The sequence below is a fragment of the Petaurus breviceps genome, unplaced genomic scaffold (genome assembly GCF_028583685.1).
Source record: "Petaurus breviceps papuanus isolate PSGF00001 unplaced genomic scaffold, PetGlider_PUasm1.0 209, whole genome shotgun sequence".
NCBI lineage: Eukaryota > Metazoa > Chordata > Mammalia > Diprotodontia > Petauridae > Petaurus > Petaurus breviceps.
The window spans coordinates 2,823,485-2,840,631 of NW_027185854.1; the positions used below are offsets into that span (position 1 = coordinate 2,823,485).

The following is a 17,147-nucleotide window of genomic DNA, read 5'->3' on the forward strand; positions in this document are numbered from 1 at the left end:
ACAGCTCTTACCAGGCACAGGCAAAGACACGAATTTAGTTTTGTTCCTTTCTGCAGTTTTTCATATGGTGGTAAGAAATTATGAAAATGCTTTCCAATCCTTCACTAACCCTTCAAATCTGGCTGGCTTAAATTCAGATCTTCATCTAACTAATGCTTTGGCATCTAAAGCAAAATATTCTTCATGGTATCCACTTACACCCTTTTAAAGGATAATAGGTTGTCCTTTTTTGCTGGTTGAGGTCAAAGGAGACAATAGTTCCGCTTTAGTTGAGGGTAAAAATCTCTTTCTGTATCTGAATCAATGTCATTACTCAGAGGGCTGACTAGGACCTTAGTTTTGTTGTCAACCTTTGGACACTGAACTGGCTGCTTCTCTGCCAAAGGATGGGCAGGTAATAGGGTGTGGGTGGGAATAAAAGAAAAGGGCAGTGGAGAGAGAAGTCTAAAGTTCATGGTGAAAGCAAAGCTTTGGCATTTTGGAATTATTTTAAATGACAAATATTCATGTGTTTACTTCATTGATAGATAAATTCTGTTTAAAAGAAGCTAGGTCTTGGGATTCTCTGGGGCAGAAGGTATATACAGAGAAAAACAAATATAAAATGCTCTTCTGGAACACTGCTTGTGGGTAAAGAGTCATCTGACTATCCAGGAAGAATAATAAAGCAAATTGGTTTTAATTCTGGGGGTGAAAAAAAGCACACTAGACAATCTAAAAAGGAAACAGCAAAAGGCTTTATCTTACCAATATAAAAAATGCTGAAAGGCCAATGGGTCTAAATGACAAATTAGAACATGAGAAAAGGGCTATTACATACTTCGAAAACAAAACACCAAGGAATGAAAGGAAGGGCAATGTCTAAGCACTGAGGGAAAGCTGGAGTTGTAATATGAGTTTAGCTGAGAAACATTTACCAAAATATGCAAAATAAATATACTCCAGTGGACTGAAGATGACCTTGCACCAGCTTTGAATTATCTTTCAAATGAATATTTTGTTTCCTGGAGAGGACCTTGGAAGTCCTGGCTAAATAAGGGCCCACTGGACAGTGATCTTATAAACTATTATTATAAACTATTACTGGACATTTGAAGAGAGTGACCATAGTATCATCTTAGAGGTTAATGTTGCTGGTATTTCCCTAGATGTGACCTTGCTCAGACATGGTCAAACACAGGAAATACAGCTTGTCACTAAACTATATAGGAAAGGCTAACATTTTAAAAAGTAGATTGAATTGAAATCTTATTTAGTTGTTCATTTGTTACTACCATAGTCATTGTAAAAAAACAGTATTTTAACTTAATTTGGACCAAATGCACTGTGTATGTGATGAACTGCACAATTCTTAATTTACTTTAGTGAGGTTTTGGACAAATCAATTTTCATTTCTAAAGGATGTACACTTTCCAATTAATGGTAAATCCATAGGATGTCACTGAGAGAAGTTGTTAAAGGTTGTCAACGTCTTTGTAAAAGTACCTGTTAATGACCAATCATGCCTGCAGAGGACTCATGATGAAACAAACTACCCACCTTCTGAGAGATGAGGGGACATAGCAGGCAGAATGAACCATACATAATCTTTGGGCATGACCAACGTGGAAAATTGCTTTGCTTCATTATATGTTTGTTAGAAGGCCTTCTTTCTCAATTGGGAGAGGGGAGGAAGGAGAGAGGCAGATTTTAATTAACTGAAAAGATATAATAATTTTAAAAAGCAGCTGCTACAGAGAGAGTGTGTATTTTTAAAAGTTGCTTTTTCTTTTTTAAAGCCACATCCCTTAAATCAGGGCAGCATATAGACAGTGCTTAGAGAGCTGGTTGCAAAGCCAGGAAGAAATGGATTCAAGTCCTGCCCCTGACATACACTGACTGCGTGACCCCAGGCAAGTCACTTAACTTAAACTATGTAAGTTGCAAAGAAAGTGGTGACCTGAGTGGCAGGGATGTTCCTCACTTGAGAATTCCCTGTACCAATGAAATCACAGGAGTGACCCAATAGCCTTGTCTCTTTTCTATATTTATAGTCCCCAGAAAAGTGGGAGTTATAAAACCAAGCTTTGGCAATACTGAGTCAGATGTGTATTAGGTGTGTACATTTTATATGGAATAGAATTTTTCTCTTTTAAACTGAATCATAAAAGGAAAGTAATGGTAGCAGAACGATCCCTCACTCGTGGGATTTTAGGGGCTTTATTTAATCTAAGTATTGGTCTAATGGTCAGGCCCCAAATAAATACAGACAACTGGGAAGAGGGTTATATAGTAAGAAAATGTGGATTTAATCATTTACTTTAGCAGGCAAGCAATTTGTAAACATTCAACAGCGGCAGCATCCAAGTTACAATTTAAAAAGAAATTGAGATTAGTGATTATAATTTGTCCTTCCCTTCCCACAAAAAAAAAAAAAGAAAGAAAAAAAGATTTGGAAATGTCTTGAAACACTACGAACACTGAACACTCAGTTATGTCTCCTATCAGGCTTCTTCTAACTCATTCTCACTCTCACACTCTCTCTCTCTCTCACTCTCTCTCTTTTAGAGATGTCTCTCCTCCTAAATGCATCATCTTGCAATAACTTGTATACAAGCATTTGCAACCTAGGAAGTCTTTCCCACCAATGGGTGTGGGTATGCGTGATCTCCACTCAGATCCCGTTTGCGAAAGGTGTATTTGTGTCTTGGTTCAATGCTTCCTTGACCTCTGTTGGCAAAGTGTCAAAGAGGTGATCTTCCACGACCAGCCCACTCTTCTTGAGGAGTCGACACTGGCCTAGTTGGGCTGGCAGGCGGTCTAAGCAATTTCCCTTCAGTTCCAACTGAGTGAGCTGTGATAACTGACCGATTTTTTCTGGGATCGAGGTGATACAGTTTTGCCCCAGACTCAAAGTCCTCAATTTAATGCATTTAAACAACTGTTTGGGCAGAATGTCCACTTTGTTCCCAGTGAGATGCAAATGCTGCAGGTTCTGGAGCGATCCTATTTCTATCGGGATCACCGAAATGTTGTTGTAGCTCACGTCTAAGCATCGGAGTTTCTGTAAACTAAACACCGCCCCGGGTAAGGACTCAAGCTTGTTGTTGGAGAAATAAAGTGACTCCAGATTCTTGACGTGGGTAATGGAAGGGGGAATGTTCACAATTTTGTTATGCCACAATTTCAAGCAAGTCAGTCTTTTCAAATGCTGGAAACTGATGATTTCCTCAATTGTGCGTATGTTATTGGACTTCAGATCCAGCTCCTGCAAATTAGAGAGGCTGAAAATGGCATGAGGGATCCTCTCCAGCTCACAGTTCTGGAGTTCCAACTCGGCTACATTCATCATTTTCTTAAGGCTGTTGAGTACCACAAGCTTAGTGCCGTCGTTGTGAATGACTAACTTGGTGAGATGCGGGGCTACATCGGTGATGTTGGATGGAACTTTGGTCAAATTGCTCTTCACGTGGAGGATTTTAAGGTGTCTCAACTCCCGAAGAGATTCCAGTCCTATCATCTTATTGTTCTCAGAGTTTAAATTGCCCACCAAATACAACTCCCGAAGGTTCTTAAGCAAGTACACCCAGGCTGGGATCTCAGCCACGTCGGTGAATTTGACATGAAGGCATCTCAAGTGATCTCGGAGGAAGCTAAAAGCCGTCTGTTCCACCTTGGCGGGACAGTGGCAGAGATGGAGCTCTTGCAAATTAGTCATCTGGGAAATCTTGGCCGGGATCTTAGCTTCCGGGATGAGCTCCAGCTTAAGCACGTCAAGGTCTGTGAGGTCAAACACAGCATCAGGGACCCCCGAGAGCATAAAAAGGTGCAATTCTTGCTTGTCTTGGGCATTGCGAGACACGTGCTGCCGGAGTTTTTCAAATGTCCATTCATGGTTTAAGCTGATTTCCCTAAGTTTATTTTCACTGACTTCGGACAAGAAGACACCAAAACGCTTGGAGTACAGTTGGTCATACTGGTCGACCATGTGTAGAAGAAATGCAAAGTCATTCTTGACATCTGGAATATCACTGAAGCTGCTCTCTTCCCTCACCTTTTCAAAGGAATACTCCTTCAAAGGGATCCGAAATAACCAGAAGAGGGTATAGAGACAGATAAAACCATAGACACAAATGATGGAGATGTAGCTGATGAGCAGCTTTTTCAACATATAGGCCATGTTGTGGGTACACTCAAACTCCTCATAACCAGTCAGGTGCTCTACTTTGGGCTTGCAGGTGTGCTCAAAGCTGATGGCATTGACAAAGTTAGCAGTGTAACAGAGAATGAAAATGAACTTGGCTGTCTTTATAACAGTCTGGACTACATAGAGTTTATAAATGAGGTCGCTGTCTTCCACGTGGGCACGGAACTTTCTCACCTTCTCAAACAGGGCTTTGGCCTGTTCTCCATCTTTCTTATCTAGAATAGTCATACTAGGGACCTCGATCACGGGCTTCTCAGCTGAAAACTTGAAGCCAGTTTTGTTGATCATGGGGGTACTCGCACTGGGGCTCCCTTCATCACTGCTGGTGGACACATGTTTTGGTAGAGACTGGGCCCCAGTTATCCTCTGTTTGTTCTCCTCTGAATCTTCACAGGCTGTTTCAGACAGTGCTTTCGTAGTCCAAGGAGATTCAAAGCACTTTCCTAATATAGAAACAAAGTGTTCCACTTTTGAGCACGTTTTGGGATATTTGAACCAAAAGTTGCTGCTGACCATGAGAATAATAGTATGTATCAGAGCAAGGTAGGGAAAATACTTGGAATACCACGGTAGAGCGACATGGTAGCACATCTGGTTAATAAACACGTATTGCTGGAAATCCAAGTTGGTTTTCCGACCTGTAGGATCTTTGATCTCCTCTCTCTCCTCCTGATTTGAGACCGGGGAATCTGTGTGAGGAGAGCTAGCCCTGCTGAGAGGTGAGCCAGGAGTTACGGCAACGGCCTCATCAAAGGATGTGGGTTTGGTCGTCCCCCGGCCTTGGTCCTGGTCTGTGGAGACTTCCAACTTCGGAACATCTGTGGTCACATCAGCATTTCCAGACACGAGGTGTGCTTTTGGATTCACTGAGGATGGCAACACTGGCAGGCAGACCACCTGATCTTTGGTAAGCTGCATGGTTCCAGCAAAGATGGCGACCATCAACATAACAACAGCCAGATAATCCATAAATACATCCCACCATGGTTTCAGGATACGGTAAGTAGGCTGAATGTCATTGAGAGAGGCAACTTCTGCAAGGGTGAACATTCCTGGAAAAAAAAACAAAAACAAACGATCCATGACTAAAAGGATACAAAAAACTCATTCATTTTTCTCTTTAAAAGAATTTCACACTGGTCAACCACTTTTGGCATCTATCCCTTTACTCAATATAAGCCTAAGTAGAAACTGAGGGATAGATGTGGGATCCTGGGATCCCCAGGGATATGCCTGGAAGTAGAGGAGAAAGAACAGAGGGAAGCTGTTCTAGCTCTTTATTTGGCTTCCATTTTTTTGTCTCTCGAGGGAGAGGGGAAATAAGATTTGGAGTTAGGAGGGATAGCAGAAGAAAACAAATATGGAGGTATTTGCTAATCTGAATATTTCCTGAGTGCCTTCTATTTGCTAAGTAGAGTGGGATGGTAGGTACTTTTCTCTGTCTTTAGGAATTTTTCACTTTCCTCCTCTGGCTCTGAATCTATGATACTATTATTCTACTTGGGAAGACATGTCTACACACAAGAAGATTAACTAATAACATAGAGCAGGACTGGATAAATGCTGAATAGTAGTATATATGTATGTATCTCTCTATCCTATCTACTGTCCCGTCTGTCTACCTATCTGTCTGAAGGTCTTCACACTGCTCAGTTCTTCATAGGAAGAGGGTCAAAACTTATCCCAAGTATGCTTCTGCAGTAAGTAAGCTTTACAAAGTGAGATAATGCTGTGCATGTATCAGCTATTAGCACTGTTATCAATAGGAAGGAAGGATGGTTTCCAATATAGCATGATTTCCTAGGTATCAGGCAGGCCACCAAGTCCCCTCTCATGTGCCAACTCCTTCCCCTCCCCCTGCCAATATCTTCTTAGGGTCATGAGATTTAGAAGAATAGGCTGTTAGAAGACATCTTGTCCAACCCTCATTTTACAGATGAGGAAAATGAAGCCCAGAAGTTAGTGATGTACCCAAGGTCATGCAGGTATTAAGTGTGTCAGAGCCAGGATCCAAATGTAGGCCCCGCCAAATCCAATCAGGTGCTCATTCCCTAGCTTGGTAATAAGTGAAATTTCACAATTAGAGATTTACTTCTTTGGCTTAAGACAAATAGGGGCTATTAAAATATAAATGTTCTTGAGAGAGGTTAATATTAAGCTTTATGAGAACATAAATGTTAAACTTTATGAGAGGGGCAACTAGGTGGCGCAGTAAGTAGAGCACCGGTCCTGGAGTAAGGAGGACCTGAGTTGAAATCAGGCCTCAGACACTTAACACTTACTAGCCGTGTGACCTGGGGCAAGTCACTTAACCCCAAATGCCCTGCCCTCCAAAAAGCAAAAAACAAACAAACAAAACTGTATGAGAACACATGCCTTAGTGTGAATGAATTTGCCCATCAACTGCTTTTTCTGAGAAAAGGTTTTGTTAGGGCAAGTAGATAAGGCAGAAAGGCAAGGAACACATATGTAGCAGTTTTGGGGTTACACTCAACCTCAAACTGGGCAGGGGAGACTAGGAGTCTTGAAGAAAATAGCCTTTTAAAACATTTAAAAGGAAAAATTGAATTTTACTGATGCCTTTTGTTTTCAGGCTGCAAAGTACTCCCTCCATCCCAATCCTCACCCGCCCCCCCAAATTAGAACTCTCTCTGGTAACAAAATAGCTAAGCAAAGGAGTTCTTTACCCCACAGAGCAGGAGGGGTCCTTAACCTTTTTTGTTTTGGACCCCTTTGGCACCTATCTAGTGAAGTCTATCAATTCCTTGCAATCATGTTTTTAAAATGCATAAAATAAAATACTTAGGATTAGAAAGGAAATGAATTATAATGGAATATAGTTATCAAAAATTTTTAAAAGTTTCTGGATGCCAAGTTAAACATCTCTGCTATAGAGTAATCCACAGAATAACAATGTATACCACATTTTTCCCAAGAGACTCCCATCTTTCAGCCATGAAGAGAGAGGCATAGTTCATGATCGCTTCCCCAGAACCATTATTGCCTTTTTTCAGCCACTCAGAGGTTCTTTTTTAGTTTTACTTTTCAGTCATGGTTAGGACTGGGTGCTGACTTGAGATCCATCCACTCATGAAGTACTGAGTAGCTCAGAATTCTTCAAATGGGCTGCAGCTGCAGCCTGGGTGATCCCTGCACTACAGGGCCACAGAGCCACATAGCCACATGGAGGTACCTGATGCCCCTAATTCTTCTGTTTAACCAGACTCAATGGTAAGCATTCACAAAGTTGGAGAGCCCACAAAGTTGCTTCTTACTTGAGCTAGATTGTTAGTCCTCCACAGATATGTGGGCCAAGAGTTACTGGGAAGGCTGTATAAAGGCAGAGACCTTTAATTTATTCTTTGTCACGGACCCCTGCTCACAAAATTTTTTTAAAATGTATAAAATAAAATACAGCAGATTATGAAGGAAGCTAATTATATCAAAATGGAATTATATAAATATTTTTTAAAAGACAAGTTTGCGGATGCCAGACAAAGAAGCCCTACATTATGATTTCTTGCCTGCTATTAGGGTTCTTCCTGAGGCTGCACAAAAGATCATTTAACTCTACCAACATCTGCCTCTGGCTTATTATCAGTGAATATTACACCAATGTAACAGCTCCAATTTTAACTACCTTAATAATTGCTGGCCTTTTTCAGACTACTTACAGAGCCAAAGTGGTGGCTACAGCATAATTATCTTGTTTCATTGTTTATCTTTTCTTTAAATTTTTTTTTTTTACCAGGGGTCTATCTGGGGAGTATTCCTTCCCTGGTCACCAGACTACCCAAACTGGTCACCATTCACCACCAGCTGGCAGACAGAAACTGCAGACTGACTTACAGCAGCAATTAAGCCACTAAAATCATTATGCTTTAATCCTTTCATGAAGAAACAAATGTCTAAGACAGCAAGTAACACGAATGGAATCCAAACCCACTTCCCTAATAATAATATACTTAAATCAAGTGTTCCTTTCCTTGTAATTTGGAAATTTCAACTTCTCTGTTCGAATCCTACGGTCACCACATCCTGCTTTCGTAGGAAGTTCTGAGGTTCCAGTTTTGCTGCTATATTTGTACCTGGTGTCCTTTATTTCAAAAAACATTAGTATAGGGTTATTTAAAATGAAACTAGTGGAGTTATTTAAAACTAACCGGGTCATTCAAAACAAAAACAAAATGGCAAATGCCTAAGATTCTGAGAGTGCCTTCTAGCATATAAATCCATTCAGGGTCAGGACCAAGTCTTACTTAGTACCAGGAACCATCAGTATGGGACACTGTTTGAGGAGCTCAAGAACTACTTGTTAATTCATCTATCAACATTTATTGCCCAGGCTTAAAACCTGCTGTCTGATTACTGCCATGGTTTTTTATGTGTATACATATGCACATATACATGTATGTGTATATATACATATATTCATGTGTGTATGTATATGTATGTATGGGGAGAAGGGAAGATGTATTGTATACAGACATATATTGTGCACAATATATGTATATAAACACATTTTTATCACATAATTGTATATAATTGTTATATATTATTGTGAACATACACATACACATATATACACGTATATGTGTATGTATATGGATGTGTACATGTATGTATAGGAAACAGAAAATGCATGTGTGTATGGATACATATATTGTACACAATATACATATATATACACATGTTTTTATTTTCACATAACTGTAAATAATTGTTATATATTATTGTCAACATATATATACACACACACACACTTTTCTTCTCCTCCCCACATCCTTTAATCAATTCTCACACATGTATACCTTTCTCATATATACATCCACACATACAATTCACGTAAGTGCACACATAAAGATTAATTGTGTACTTACTAAATATGTCTGCACATATGTTTTGAACCAAACGATCAATGAAGTAATGACAAATAATGACTTAGAAGGATTGGGATGCTGGTCCTCCAGCTTATCAGAAGAAGTGATAGAGTGTTGGTGTGGAATAAAGTAAACATTTTCAGACCTGGTTAAAGAGCTGAGTTGATTTCCTTGATTGTAATTACTTGTTTGGGCGGGAGTATTGTTGGTGGAGGGGAGAGACTTATTGGGAAATAGCAGTGACATAAAAAAGAGAAATGAATAAAAGAGTTAAAAAGAAATTAAACCTCTATTGAGACATCCAAATAATCAGTAAGAGCTTATTAAATGCTTACTATATGCCAGGCATTGTGATCAGTGTAAGTAAATACATAGGTACAGGTACATTACACTATGTATACTGTAAGCACTACAGATAACATTAAGTCAATCTCAAAGGCAAGGCATTCGCATGTAGGTCTGTCAGTCAGTCAATAAATATTCATCAAGTGCCTACTATGTGTTAGGCACCATGTTAAGCTAAGGGAGATGGGAGATGTAGTGTCTCGTAAGAGAATGACAAGCAGGACTATATTGCTGGACCATAAATATGTAAAGTAAAAGTAAAGTGTGAGGAGGGGAGTAAGGTGTAAGACAACTGGACAGATGAGAAGGGGCCGGATGGTAAAGAGCTTTAAATGCGAAGCAGGGTGCTTTATACAAGGTGTCCCAAAAGTCTTTGTGCAGTTTTCAACCTTATAATAGATGGGGTACATCTCGTATTCAATCCTGGAGGGAAGAGGGAGCAACTGTAATTTATTAAGTGGTGGGAGGTGGCAGTGACAGCATGGTCAGATCTACCGTTAAAGAGGACAGACTAGCGCTGAGAAAGACTTGAGGCAGGAAGACCAATTCAGAAAGGGCGACTACAGCAGCCCAGGTGAAAGGGGATGAAGCCCTGCATTAGGGTGGTGGAAAGAAGGGAACACGCAGAAGCGATGCAGCAGAAGGGGAGGGGAGAAGAGAGGAACATGGCGCTGGTCAGAGAGGTGAGAACAGCAATGAGCAGGGGGACACTGATGTTCTGAATGTGGTGAACAGAAGGTGTCCTCAAGAATACTGGTGAAGAATTCAGAAGAGGGAAGGATATGGGGGGAAAGATAATGAAATCGCTGTGGATGTGATGAATTTGAGATGAAGAACCGATACCTAGTTTGAGGTGCTCAATACGCTGTTGGTGATGAAGGACTAGAGCTCTAGAGAAAGATCAGGGACCTCTCTACCCCTCCATATGTGTGTGCATGTGTGTGCACATGCATGTGTATATGCATGTATTATGTACATATGTGTGTGGTCTCATCCCTGTTCATGTCTTTACAAAGCTCTCATAAGCTACCCTGCTTGGATCATGATACTGGGGATACACACACACGTCTATACGTACAGGCATGTATATACACACATGTAGATATATCCACATAACAGATACATATATGTGTGTATGCATACATCTCTATACACATACATACCTATGTGGAGATAGGAGTAGCGGTAGATTATAAACTATTAAATCTATACAGATATACAACTACAAATCACATGCAAAGAAATAACTGAAGCCATCAAAACTGGCTTCAAGTGACTTGACTTGGCACCAAGGGAAAGAGTACAGAGAGAAAAGAAGAAAAAACCCCAGGACAGACTTGGCGGATGCCCACAATTAAGAGGCATACCAAGAATGGCGCTCCAACAGAAGGGAACGAGGAGAGGCTGCCCAGGAAGCAGGAGCAGAATCAGGAGAAGACAGTCCCATAAAGCCCAGAAAGGCAAGCATATCCAGAAGGAAAAAGGAATTGAGAGGGGCAATGCTTCCAAGAAGTCAAGCAGGAAGAGGATTGAGAAAAGGCCAATGGAGTTGGCGATGTGAGAAATCACCCGTCACTTTGAAGGTGGCTGTCTTGGCTGAATGATGGGGTTCAGAAACTAGTGTGAAGGGGGACAGTGAGAAGAAAGGAGGTGGAGGCCCCGGTATAGATCCTGGGTTCCATCTCCTCCATCAGGATGAACACCTCTTGAGAGCAGGGACGATGTTTGTTTTTATATTTGCATGTCAGGATTAACACAGTGCCTGGCACTGAGTGCACCAATGGATGGAGAGTGCCAGAGGCCCTGAATTTGAATCACTTACTAGCTGTGTGAACCTGGGCAAGTCCCTTAACTCTCCCCTCATCTGTAAAATGGGGATAATAAAGGCATCTACCTCACAGTGTTGTTGGGTGGCTCCAGTGAGAAAACATATGTAAAGTACTTTGCAAGCCTAGATGCACTATATAAATGCCAGCTATTAATGCTCATTCTATATGTGCTTAATAAATGTTTGTTGAACTGTTATTAAATTCTTGCCTATGACAGAATAAAGGAAAATATGATAGACAGTTCTTTCACAAACACCTCGTTTTTTTTTTTTAACCTATTCATCCAGCACTCATGATAATAATGCAAGACTGTTTAAGTTCGGCGAGAAAAGAGACTCATCTTGTTTACACTTTTCAATCTCTCCCAGGGCCTAGCAGAGAATGCTGTACAAACCATAGTTGTTCTATAAAGGTTTGCTGAACTGAACAAAGAAGAGTTTCTTCTCCCCTAATTCTAGCTCAATAAGCAGGGTAGTTAAGGAGAGCTTTTTACAGAAAGCAACAGGGACAGACCACCTTATTTTGACCATGGCCCCCAGTTCTGCATCTAAAGAGCAGGCAGGATGAGAACACTGGACTAGAGATAAACAAAGGGCCAAAGAATCAGTCCCTGGGTACTCACTGACTTCCAAGGCTTGTCAAAGGAGATATGGCTGTGAAAGTAGGTTATCTTTGTGGCCTAATTACACAAATGCTTGCTACAGCCCAACTTGGGGAGAAAGGTTCAGGGGAAGGGGGAGAATGATCATCTGTGAACATATAATGTACAATATGAAATAAGAATTGGAATGCTTTTTTTTTTTAAAGCAATTGGGGTTAAGTAACTTGCTCAAGGTCACACGGCCAGTTATTTTGTGTGGGTGCCAAGTATCTGAGGCCGGAACCGATCCCGGGTCTCCCGATGCCGGGGCTGGTGCTCTTACTCACTGAACCACCTGGCCGCCCCTGGAATGCTTTTAAAATGCATTTATCCAAGGTTCATCTCCAAGGGGGAGGCGTGCATTCCTAATGATGGAATTATTAATATATTTTGAAAGTATAGAACGATTATACGAAATGATTAGTGCACATTTATTTTTATACTCTCTGGTGTGAGAATTATTAAATATGACCAGTCAACAAGTATTTATTATGCCAAGCACCATACGGAGCCCTAGAAATACAAAGAAAGTCAAAAGACAGTCCCTGTTCTCAGGGAAGTCATGTAGAGAGACAATATACAACTTACAAATACAAACTAGCTATAAATAAGATAAATTGGGGAAAATCAATGAAGGGAAGGCATTAACAGTACCAGGGATCAGGAAAAAACCTCTTTTACCGAAGGTGCTATTTTAAATGAGACTTGAAGGAAGCCAGAAATTGGGAGATGAGGAGGGAGAGGATTCTAGGTATGGGGACAGCCAGGAAAAACTACCTGGGGTCAGGAAAGGGATTGTCTTATTTGATCCTGATGGTGATAAGAAAGCACTTTAGGAAGGCCAATTTGGTGCCTGAGTTGAAGAGAGACTGGAAGCAGGGAGTCCAACCAGCAGGCTACTGCAAGAGTTTAGACAGGAGGTGATGAGGGCCTGAGCCATGGGGTGTCAGATGAGAGAAGGGAGGCATCTTTGAGTGATGTTACAAAGGCAGAAATCACAGGACGTGGCAACAGATTGAATATGGGAAGAAGTTAGGAAGAATGAGGAGCAGGAGAAGACACTTAAGTTTGGAGCCTCAAGAGTTAACAGGGAAATTGTTGTTTGTCCTTGGTTCTCGAAGAAGATCATGTCATCAGGGAGGTGATGTCATGACATGCAAGTGAATTGGATTTAAGTGAGGGAGGGCTGTGCAAAGTCACCAGCCTCATTTTCTCTTCCGCAGCAATTTGAGTCCAGCAGAGAGGTACATTGGGACAACTGGAGATGGTCCAGCGACATATGCAAGAGAGGGGCGGTTAGTTTTGGACACAATGAGTTTACATATCCAAGGCTATCCAATTTAAGATGACCAATAGACAGAGATGCAAGACTGGAGATCAGGAGAAAAGTTAGGGCTGGATAAGTAGATGGGAGAATCATCAGCATAGAAATGATAATTCAGTCTATGAGCTGATAAATCAATAACTGAAATAGTGCAGAGATCGAAGAGAAGAGGCCCCTGTGGAGCCCCCACCCTTACTGGGCAGGAACTGGGTGAAGATCCAGCACAGGAGCTCATATGGCAAGACCATACCCAACCAACTACCTACATAGTGAGAAGAGGAGAATGAGGGGAGTGGTGTCAGAGAAATCCAGAGAGAAGAGAGTATCAAGGAGAAGAGAGGGACTGACAGCACCAAAGATGGAGAAGAGGACAAGAAGGGTAAGGACTGAGGAAAGACCAAGAGATCTGGCAACTGGATTTACTGCTTATTTTGGAGTCATTGATTTTGGTTGAATGGCAAGGCTGGAAGCCAGACAGGAGAGAAGTTAAGAGAAGAGAGAGCAAACCCAACCCTCAGCTTCCAAAGATAAGTAATTAAGAAATACACAAGAACACAACCTTGTCCTAGCCAGTTCTTAAAACCAAAGATATTTAATTTCAATCCTTCAATTTGGTGCTAGTGTCTATTACTGTGCTTAGCACATAAGAGGTACTCAATCAGTACTAGACTGGATGAGTTAACAGCACTGTCAGCTGGTTTTATTCTAATATATATGTAGACACAAGAAGGACCTAATATTTCATCAGCACTGGGAATTCTCAGGGCGGGGTCCCTCTATTAATGCATATTGTGACCTGTGTATGTAGAAGCAGTTGTGCTGGACCATCAGAGAGCTGGTTTTGGAGTCAGGCTGACCTGGGTCCAAGGTCTATCTGTGACATATATAGGCTGTATGACCATGGTCAAGTCACTTAAATACCCAGTGCTCTAGACATCCCTCAAATTTCAGTGAAGGTATACTGGGAGGAGTTTCTTCACCTGGGAGTTCCTTAGTTCAGTGAACACACCGATCCTGTCCTAAACGCTATGCTTTAGTGGGTCTATCCTAGGCAGTTGCCAGAAGCACTGAGGAGTTAGGTGACTTGCTCCCATGTGCCCAGTGAGGTATCAGAGGCAGGATTTGAATGCAGGTCTTCCTGATTCTCGAATCCAATGCTCTATCCATTATGGCATATTGCCTTTTATTCTAATCTTCATGGGACCTTTTTTGCAGCAAAAGGAAAACGCCCTTTTTATATCACAGACCCTTTTGGTTGTCTGAGGAAGCCCAAGAACCTCTTCTCAGAATAATGCCTTTAAATGCAGAAAATGAAATAAAAAAGGGTTACAAAGGAAAGCAGTTCTATTCAAATACAATTGTCAGATCCTCCATTCCCCAATAAAAAACAACCAAGAAGAAGCCACCCAAGCTCTGAGACAACAGATTTAGAATTCCTAAGTGCTAAATGCAAAGATGATGGAACTGTAATATCACAGGGATAGTGACAGAGCTACCTCCTCTCCCTCGCACCTTCTCCACCTTCCAGAGTCCCCAGCCTTGGATATCAGAAGCACTGCTAAGCAGGGACACATCTGCTCCCCCTCAAGTCTCAGGGAAAGCAGATCTCACTTGAAAGGGCCCCAAAAGATGTCTATAATATCTCTCATTAATAACAATATATAATATTTGTTTGTGGGGAAAGTTTAATTATTTCTCAGTCTTCAAAATAAAATTTATGGTAAAGAATATTTTTATATGGTTGTCTATACAAAGATAAATCTGACTTCCAAAAAAAGGAGACTCTTTCTTTTAGAGAGGCAAAGAACTTTCCAAAAGAGAAGTTTATTCATTAGTTATGGCAATGTTTAAGAGACAGCTTGTGGAAGTCTGGCATTTGCAACAATGACAAAGAGTCTGGAACAAGGAAAGTATAAAGCAGATTTCATGAATGAATAGCTGTACCAATCTACTGAGCACCTACTGTGTGCAGGGTACTGTCCCAGGAGCTAGGAACACAGGTGGATGGAGATTGGCACCTTCTGTGATGGTGGTTACTTGAGACCTTGAAACACACCCAGCAAATTCAGGAGAAGAATTCTAGGACCTCGCCCCAGCCTCAAAGTGATGACTCAGGGCTATAAAAATCTACATCCATAGTGACAATTTGTTAATCCCCAGAGTTATGTTTAATCTAAATCTCAAACTAGAAAAACAGGCTCCTTTCTTACCAAAACTTTAAAAACCAAGTTCATCTATCTTCATTACAGTCTAACGATAATCTCACTCAAAATAACTGTGTCAAATACTTTTAAGAATATTAACTAGAAGGATCAAATGTTGTCAAGTTTATCGTATGAAATTTATTTAATGAAGAAAGTTTAAAATGCACATCTTGATTAAAATATGGATCATCAATCAAATCAATTTTCCAGGTCAGCAAACAGCAGAAACTATGGCAAAATATCAACCTTCCTACTCTCTTACATGATACACAATAAGCCTTACACCTCGTGTGTGTGTGTGTGTGTGTGTGTGTGTGTGTGAAATGGGGCGGGGTAATAGCTCCTCTTTTCCTTAGAGCTTTTCAAGGCATAGGTTTTTATTGTGTTTTTAATGAGCAAGTTGCCTGATACAATCCACCCAAGGGACAGATGAAGGAAGAAACTCAAATCACTCACTCACTTTCACCTGAAATTGCCATCTAAAAAAAGCCAGGAGAGATAAAGTCTGAATGCAAGAAGAGGTTGGACAGACTTACTGTACTCTCACCATCTGCTTCCCAAATCAAAATCTGGAGCCAAAACTCAGAAGGGAAAGGAAGAGCACACAGTGCTGACTGCTAGTAAATTAAAAAAAAACAACAACACAGTAAAGGAACTGGCTTCTTTCAACATCTCCATATATTACAGATCACACCTATTTTTAGTGGTGGCAGAGGAAAGTGCAGTGGGAGCTGGCACTGTATGTTATATAACTTATACCTTGATGGCATTTGGGTTCTTTGTGGAACATTTCATTAGTTAATTATGCTTTGATAACTGCACCCATGTAAAAATACCCAGGTCTGGATACTTCAAAAATATCTTAATGTAAAAACATATCTTTTCTAGAATCCACTTTTACTGAACTGCATTTCCCTGTTATCACTGGTTTATACCAAAGAGCACCTGACCTGGAATCAGGAAGACTTGAGTTCAAATCTGGCCTCAGACACTTATTAGTTATATGACCCTGGGCAAGTCACTTCACCCTGTTTGCCTCAGTTTCCTCATCTGTAAAACAAGTTGAAGAAGGAAATGGCAAACCATTCCAGTATCTTTAACCAAGAAAACCCCAAACAGGGTCATGAAGAGTTAGACACGACAGAAATGACTGAACAACAAAAACAAAGACTACACTTTTATTTCTGGCCCACCAAAAACTTTAAAATGTCTTTACATTAGATAATAAGCTACTCAAATCAGGTATATTTTTTGTCTTTATTTGTATCATCAGCACTTAGCACAGTGCCTGTCTGGTATATGATAATAATAATAATAACCATTATTATTATAAATAAAAGTAAGTGCTTAATAAATTTACTTGTTGACTCGATGATAAAAACTACAAAGTACCATGAAATGAAGGGCTTTCACAGTAACATTCTGATATCTCTTTTGCTTCTTTAAGAAGTTAATGCTAACCATAGTGACAAACAATTTAAAAATAAATTAACAGCACACATGGAAAGAAAACTGCAAGGTATTAAATTTAAGTAAATGTCAATCAGTCTCTGAACAATATCCTCAGAGTCTTCTAAATTACTTCAAGGGTGAAATATGTGTCAACACACTGATGACATTTTCCTGTTCCTTCCTTCTCTCAATTCCAAAAGTCAAGGCCTATTTCTGACAAGATATAAATGGCTATCTGTCATACCCATGCACAGCATAGTCCATCCTATAAAAAAGAGCTTTCAAAC

The 17,147-nt window shown here is 40.5% G+C and overlaps 1 protein-coding gene across 5 annotated transcripts in view; it reads right to left on the reverse strand.

Annotated features, from left to right (window-relative positions):
- Nucleotides 1–2,264: 2,264 nt before the first annotated feature.
- Nucleotides 2,265–17,147, reverse strand: part of LOC138165489 (volume-regulated anion channel subunit LRRC8D) — a 140,252-nt gene continuing 125,369 nt past the window's right edge. For all 5 annotated transcript variants that reach the window (XM_069093877.1, XM_069093876.1, XM_069093875.1 and 2 more), the window contains one exon: nucleotides 2,265–5,238. In XM_069093877.1, coding sequence (XP_068949978.1) covers nucleotides 2,654–5,236 — 2,583 coding nt within the window. In that variant the 5' untranslated portion in view covers nucleotides 5,237–5,238 and the 3' untranslated portion in view covers nucleotides 2,265–2,653. The remainder of the gene's footprint in view (nucleotides 5,239–17,147) is intronic.